At 43.7% G+C, this 8,285-nt stretch overlaps 1 protein-coding gene across 1 annotated transcript in view; it reads left to right on the top strand.

Annotated features, from left to right (window-relative positions):
* The window catches only part of LOC109920010 (keratin, type I cytoskeletal 13-like), a 16,434-nt gene extending 9,643 nt beyond the window's left edge, over positions 1-6,791 (top strand). The window contains exons 6-8 of the mRNA XM_048618049.1: positions 1,098-1,318; positions 2,349-2,408; positions 6,458-6,791. Coding sequence (XP_048474006.1) covers positions 1,098-1,318; positions 2,349-2,408; position 6,458 — 282 coding nt within the window. The 3' untranslated portion in view covers positions 6,459-6,791. The remainder of the gene's footprint in view (positions 1-1,097; positions 1,319-2,348; positions 2,409-6,457) is intronic.
* Positions 6,792-8,285: the final 1,494 nt, after the last annotated feature.

The raw sequence follows: 8,285 nt of genomic DNA, 5'->3' as shown, positions 1-8,285 counted from the left end.
AAAGCTTGTGATTTCAAATGAACCTGTTGGACTATAACCTGGTGTGGTGTGACTTCTGACCTTGTCCACCCCAGTCCAACACCGGCACCTCCACATCATGGCCGACAAGGGAGGGTTTCGCTCTGGACCTCGTATTAGGGAATGAACCCGGGCAGGTTTCAGTGGGGCAGCATTTTGGAGACGGTGATCATAACTGAGTTAGAGTTAGAATGGTTATAGAAAAGGAGAGGCTGGGAATAAAAGTTCTAAGCCGGGGAAAGGCAGATTTTGCTAGGATAAAATTTGATTGGCCCAAGTGGACTACTTGAAGATGGACTTGTCATTGCAATGGCAAGCATTCAAGAAGGAAATAGTGAGAGATGTTGAGGGAGGAGGGCTCAGGGAGCCTAGCAGTAACGTTCAAGTCATCTCTGGCCAAAGGTGAAGTGCAAGAGAACTGCTAATGTTGTCCCATTATGAAGAAAAGGCGAAAAGGGTAGACCAGGAATCCACAGGCCAGTCAGACAAATCTCAGTGGTGGAGAAGCAATGAGAGAATTCTGAGTGATAGTTTATGCCTTACTTACTGTAAGAGGGTGGGGGGAGGGGGCTGCTTTTTGATTGAGATTTGAAATCCATTCATCCACGGATTAATCCATAGTCAGTATGCATTTGTTCAGGGAACAGTATGTTTGACAAATTTGAATTTCTTGAAGGCACAGTGTCTCAGTGTTGAGCATTAATGGGATTAACGTAGTCAGATAGTTATAGACCCAGCACAGACACAAACAGCTTCATTCTGTGCTCTAACCATTAGTGGATGAGTCCACATGCCTCCAAATTCTTTGAAGGCCGACAGAGGAAGAGTGGCGTTGGGTAGTAATCTTGATGGCCAATCCTGTTCCTCCCCCCCGCCCGCCCATCCCCAGTCTCCCCCCACAGTCAGGTGCAGGTATGTTGGGTCAATTGCATAGATGGGTTGGTGGTGATGAGATGGGGGCAAGAAGATACTGCAGAATTCATATCTCTTTGGCCCACATTAACGTATACGACTGACAGAACTCTTGGATGTCATGAGAAAAGTATTATTAACTTTGCCCAGCCCTTACTCATTTGCAGAATGCTTGCTTGGAAGCCAACATTCAGAATATTAATGACGCGTACTATGGAAAACTGGAGGCCCTGAAAGTGACCATTTCCAGATTGGAGATGGAGCTGATGAACTTGAGAAGTGAACTCGACCAGAAGGGTAAAGATTATGCGAACCTACTGAACATCAAGATGAGACTTGAGACTGAGATTGAGAATTACAAGAAGCTTCTTGATGGATCAACTGTTAGGTATAGTAGCCGCATTGAAGCCCATTGGGACATCACTAATTCACGAGTATAGATTTGCTGTTTGTTAAACCTCAGCGGTATGATGTGTATATTTCCCTGACCGCTGCATTGACTCTGACATGGACTCTAGTTTCCGCTCTGTCACTCAGCCTAAACACCTTTTCTTTATGGATGATCTTGCACATTCCATACACCAAGCCTTATCCAATCCCACCTCTACCCCTTCACTCCAACTGGTATATTTTCTAAGCCAAGGGAAGCCCTTTCCATTGAATCTTTAGAAGAATGGATTTTGGATTAACAATCCAAGTGGGGAGTCAGTGGCTCAGTGGCATTACCACAGGACTATTAACGCCATGGGCCCAGGTATTGTTCTAGGGACCTGGCTTTAAATCCTACCATGGGGAATAAATTCGATCAAATCTGGCATTAAGAAAGTAATGATGAATATAAAAACACTGACTATTATAAAAGCCCCATCTGGTACACTGATACCCTTTAGGGAAGGAAATCTGCCATCTTTATCCTGGTCTGGTCTACATGTAACCCCAGACCTACAGTAATGTGACTGCTTATTCCTAATAAAAAAATCAATAAAGGCTGGCCTAGCCCTCACCCTGTGAGTGAATGATTGAATTTTTTTAAAAAAATTATGTCATCAAATGCATTTCACCATCCAATAACCTCTGTAATTTCGACAATAAGGTTAAAAAACATCACAATTCTTTGTGATGATGCCTTAACTTCAGCAATTGCAAAAAGTTGAGACCATCCTGAAGAATGATCTGCATTCCTTTGTGAGTCAGCACTAGGGATTGTACATGCCTGCCATCCGAACACAATGGCTCACTCATCCTCGATGGTCTAACCTGCAGCTGACTCCAGCCACATGTTATACAGTTGATGTCTAATGCTCTAACATGGACGGATGATAAATTGGGATTTGTCCAGCAGTCCATGACAAACACAATTCTTTAAAGAAACACTGCAACATTTTCCAATTAATCCCGTTTCCTGATTTTTATTCCAGTCTCAACCAAAGTGACACTAAAGAAACGTCGAACCAGTACAACTACAACAATAAGGACTGGTGAGTCCTCTATATGAATTAACAATGATAACGCTGGTGTGATAATGAGTGGAAAATGCTTGTTTGCAAAATTGCATTGGAAATTGCATTTGAGATATAAAGAGGGGCACGAGTCTATTCCACTTCAATATCTACCCTGTAAATAAATTGTCTTCCTTCTTTCTAAGTATAGCTAGCAGGGCGATGTTCTTTCCTGATGCTCAATGTTCTCCCACGCTACCATCAGGGTGTACCGACTCAACTCAAACAAGAATGCCAACATATAAACAAGGAGCAAGAGATGATCCCTTTTGCAATGAGCAGAACCAGCCTAGGACAATAACAACTCCTCTCCAGGTCTACAGCAGCTGAGATAGAAGGGAGACTGAAAGATAACGCACGCAATACTTCAGCTCTCTAATGAGACTAGTTTAACGAGTCAGTCATTGGGGATGTGGAGGCTGGCAATTACTTGTGGACCTGTTGCGGTCTTGGACGTGAGTGTGAACAGCCAATGACGGAAAAGGTGAATTGAGCAGAGATTTGTCATCAGATAAAATTTTGTCCAAGTCATTGATATCAAGTGTAAAAACTTGAGGCCCCAGGACCAATCCCTGTGCACACCTTGCTGACCTGAAAAAGACCCATTTATGCATGCTTCCTGTTAGCCAGCCAATCTTCTTCTATCTTCTGTCTATCATTGCACTCTTTTCTCACAAGATTTTATTCTCCACAGTAACCTCTGATCTGGCATTTTATTAAATGCCTTCTGGAAATCTGAGCACAATACATCCACTCATTAAGTCTGGACTTAATACTGAGTCCAATACCTTCAGATTGTAAATTCAAACCCATTCCTTCCCTTTCTATTCGCTTTTCTTGTTGCATTCTCTGTCACCCCGATGGGATGGTCTGTTGCTTCCAGTTTGACAATTAGACACAGCGTTGTTCGGCCATTCTCCCATTCAGATCACTTAACCTGAACTATCAACGCCCTGTCTTCCCCAGCACTCCACCCCCAACACTATTTCATGAATGCTGCCCCTTTCACGCTCCATGTCAGACCTGATAGAGTTCTTTTGGTTTTTATCTGATAAAAGAGGCATCTAGACTTGAAACGTTAGCTTGCTGTCTCTCCACAGATGCTGCCTGACCCACTGAAATTTCCAGCATTTTTTCTTTAGTTTTCAGTCCAGATTGCAGTTTCTGCAGTCAATTGCTCCTACATTCACAGGTTTCCTCTTATCTACAACAAATGTCTTTCACAAAATCATGTTGACTCTGCCTGATTTACCTTGAACTTATCCAAGTGTTCTGGTATAATGTCCTTACATTTAGATTCTAGCTATCTCCCGATGTCAGACATTAAGTTAACTGTCTCATGGTTTCCTGCCTTTTGTCTCCTGCTTCCTTTTGAATGAAGGAGTTACATTCACTGTCTTCCAATCTAAAGGGACATGCCCTGAATTAAGAGTTTTGAATAATTAAATCTAATAGATCAACAACCTGCCAAACCACATCTTTTCAGATTAAAGGGCAATGTGCATCAGAATCTGAACACTTCTCAGCCTGTAGCACTATCAATTTATTCATAGAATCGTAGAATTTTACAGCACAAAAGAAGGCCATGCAAAACACATTCTCCCCGTGGCTGCGTGGGTTTCCTCTGGGTGCTCCGGTCTCCTCCCACAGTCCAAAGATGTGCAGGTTAGGTGGACTGGCCATTGTTCAGGGATGTGTAGATTAGGTGGGTTATAGGGGGATGGGTCTGGGTGGGATGCTCTGAGGGACAGTGTGGACTTGTTGGGCTGCAGGGCCTGTTTCCACACTGTAGGGATTCTATTAAAAGATTATTTAATTAAACCTGTTGTGTCTGTACAGGCTCCCAAAAGAGCTACCCAGCTAGTCCCATTCTCCAGCCCTATCTCCATTACCCTCTAGTTTTGTCATTTTCAAATATATGGCAGTACGGTGGCTCAGTGATTAACACTGCTGCTTCACAGCACCAGGGACCCGGGTTCAATTCCACCCTCCGGTGAATGTCTGTCCGTGTGAAGTTTGCACGTTCTCCTGTGTTTGCGTGGGTTTCCTTTGGGTGCTCTGATTTCCTCTTGCAATCCAAAAGATGTGCAAGTAAGGGTGGATTGACCATGCTGAATTGCCCCACAGTGTTCAGTGTTGTGCAGGATAGGTGGATTAGCCACGGGAAATGCAGGGATAGGGTAGAGGGGTGGGATGCTGTTTGAAGGGTTGGTGTGGACTGAATGGCCTGATTCCACACTGTTGGGATCCTATGGTATATCCAACTCTCCCTTTGAAATCTCATATGGAATCTGGCTCCACCACTCTCCCAGGCAGCGCATTCCAATCCTAAGTGAAGAATTTTCTTCTCATCTCACTCCTGGCTCTCTCGCTGATAATCTTGAAATCGTAAACCCTAGTTACTAACTAGTGAAGACGCAATATCCTTCTTTTCCCCCATCAAAACTGTTCACAATTTTGGGCACCTCAATAAGGTCACTTCACAAGACCCTTGAAGAATAGATCAGTAAGACTGCATGGGGTGTGTGGTTTTCCTGAGTTCCTCATTCCCTTCCATTTCCTGAATTATCACTGCTTCTGGGATGCTACTTGTATCCTGTACAGGGAAGACTGAAAAAAATACCAGCTCAATTCATCTGCCATTTCCTTATTTCCATCATGAATTCTTCAGACTCTGTTCCTAGATTGTAACAATTTTATGATCAGCAGCTTAAATCACCGTTCACATAAAACAACAAACTGAGGATACTGAAGATCCGAAGCAGAAATTGCTGGAGAAACTCAAAGGGTCTGGTAGCATCAGTGGGGCAAAGAATTAAAGCTTTGAGTCCAATGACTCTTTATCAGAACGTCATCATCAGTATCGGTGAAGTAGTCTCATTATTTAACTGAAGCACCAGCTTTAGGTCTCCTTTCCATCTCGGCTGCTCTAGTCTTGGAGAGCTGTTAGAGTCTCAGGCTGGTTCTGCTCATTGCGAAGGGGGATTTGTAACCCCCGACCTTTCTCTACCACCTGAGCATGGCATGCCTGATTGCCAGTGAAATCTATGCCAACCTCCATTAAAATGGGTGGAACCGGTCTCTTTAGAGAAGAGGAGCCCAAGAGGGGGCTTCGTGTTGTTCAGAATCATGAAGGATTTTGTTCGTTAAATGAAGGGAAATGATTTCCTCTCAGTGATTAAGATCTTTGTCAGAAGAACGTGACAGAAGTTGAGGAAAACTTTTTTTTTTGATTCGCTGATGATGTGCAATGTTCTATCTGAACAGCTGGTGGATACAGTCTCAACAGCAACTTTTGAAAGGGAATTGGACTTAGGCTTAGAGTTGCAAATGATAGAGAAAAAGTGAGGGAAATGGTTCTAATTAGCTGGCATGGGCATCATGGGCGAAGTAATGGACTTCTACACTGTATTGTTTTGTTTTGCTTAGTAATTAAGCAGTTCTTCAATGCAAGTTCATTGCCATAATGGCAACTTTCCTACTCAAGACGAAATGAAAGTGATGAATATTAGCAATATTTTATAATAATAGACATATGGCTACATATGTGTAATGTATAAGAACCTTAAGTGACATGGGCAGGGGACACAGCTTCAATCCTGTGAAGGGGATTTACTCTTTGAGGTTGGTGGTTGAGGAAGAAGTTATTAGGCACAATCCTTCTCTCTGTCTTGCACAACTGCATTCAACCGAGTTGAAATCGGGCCCAATATCACGTTAACATTCAACATTGCATCGGATAGGTAGATGAAAATCTGGAGGGATATGGAAACAGGGGAGAGAAATGACGTTAGAGTTGTTTGCTCCATTCTTTAACCGTCCTATTGCATTGCAAGCTGTCTCGGGTTGACAAGGGAGAGAAGCAAAGGGGGAGCTGACTTGACCACCAGTCTCTTGACCCTCTCTGATCTTTAGTCCTGTGACTATGCCTCCCAGGATATTCCTTCCTCCTTTAGGCCCAAGTTTGCGAGCCAGTTACCAATCTTGACTGTGAGGTGTTGACTAGTTTCCCTCTTCTTGTTTTCCAGAAACACGCACCGTGACATCGTATTAATGGCCCTGGGCTTCATCCCATCCCCGACACATCTCTCCTGGAATCCCGATGACCCGAGTAGATTGTCTTCCTTGCATTTTGGATAACAGATTGTACTGTTGACGTTTTTGTTTTGGGTGCTGTTTCTACAAAACCTGCATCACTTGCTGACTCTCTCTGAGGTGTAATGGTGTTTTTGTAATGGTGTATCCCTCGTGCTTTGGATGTGAATCTTCCATTTTCATATTTTTACCTTTTCGCTGAGGTTCTCTCTGTGAATCACATGATGGCATAGGGTGGGGAGGAATTAATAAACAGGCTGCAACCCATTCGACAGAGTCTGCATCATTATTTCACCACAACTATCTTTTGCTGAATAGCCATCTTTTTAGTGTTTTACGTAAAATGTTCCAGCAGTGCTCTGAAACAAAACTGGACACCCAAACACAGTAAACGTTACCGGGGTGATCAAAAACTTGTCGGAGATGTTTGTTCGAAGGAGGAGAGAGAGAGAAGTGGATCTAGGAGACAAAATTTCAGAGCTTGAATCCTAAGCAGCTGAAGGTAGTTCCAGTGGTAGCATGATGAAACATGAGTGATGCACTCAAAGTAGGGATTGGGGAACACAGAGGCCAGAGAGGCATGAGGCTGGAGATGACTACAGGGGAAAAGGAAGGGGGCCAAATATTAGAGGGATTTGACAATAAGAGTGAGACACTGTGAGCACTGTGGGTAGGAATATCACAGTCCGATATCTTAAACTTAGATCCCCACCGCTCCTCTGCCATCTCCTTGCCCCCATTTCACTCAGTGCTGAGTCAGACAACCTATGTATAGATGCAGAGAGGATGTTTTCTCCTGTGGGGCAATCTGGAAAGGAAGGTTATAGTTTTAGGATAACGGAATTAACACTGACATGAGGAGAAATTACTTCTCTCGAATCTTTGTGAATCTGCGGAATTCACTTCCCCAGAGTGCAATGGATGCTGGAACAGTGAGTAACTTTCAGGGGAGACAGATTTTTAATTAGTCACGGCTGAAAAGATTACACAGAGTGGGCAGGAACGTGGAGTTGAGGTTGAGATGAGATCAGAGAGTCATAGAGATGTACAGCACAGAAACATACCCTTCAGTCCAACTCGTCCATGCTGACCAGATATCCTAAATTAATCTAGTGCCATTTGCCAGCATTTGGCCCATGTCCCTCTAAACCTTCCTATTCATGTACCCATCCAGATGCCTTTTAAATGTTGTAATTGTACCAGCCTCCACACTTCCTCTGGCAGCTCATTCCTTACATGTACCCTCTGTATGAAAAAGTTGCCCCCTCAGGTTCCTTTGAATCTTAACCCTCTCACCTTAAACCTATGCCCTTTAGTTTTGGACTCCCCTATCCTGGGAAAAAGACCTTGGCTATTCACCCTATCCATGCCCCTCATGATTTTATATACCTCTGTAATGTTGCCCTTCAGCCTCCAACTCTCCAGGGAAAATAGCCCCAGCCTATTCAGCCTCTCCCTGTAGCTCAAACCCTCCAACCCTGGCAATATACTTTTAGATGTTTTCTGAACACTTTCAAGTTTCACAACATCTTTCTTATAGCAGGGAGACCAGAATTGAAGGCAGTATTCCAATAGTGGCCTGACCAATGTCCTGTACAGCTGCCACATGACCTCCCAACTCCTATACTCAATATGCTGACCAATAAAGGCAAGCATACCAAATGCCTTCTTCACTATCCTATCTACCTGCGACCCCACTTTCAAGGAGCTATGAACTTGCACCCCAAGGTCTCTTTGTTTAGCAACACTCCCTGGGACCTT

The sequence above is a fragment of the Rhincodon typus genome, chromosome 38 (assembly GCF_021869965.1).
Source record: "Rhincodon typus isolate 14 chromosome 38, sRhiTyp1.1, whole genome shotgun sequence".
Taxonomy (NCBI): Eukaryota; Metazoa; Chordata; class Chondrichthyes; order Orectolobiformes; family Rhincodontidae; genus Rhincodon; species Rhincodon typus.
The sequence above is the reverse complement of the archived record's forward strand: the minus strand, read 5'-3'. Positions and strand labels throughout refer to the sequence as shown.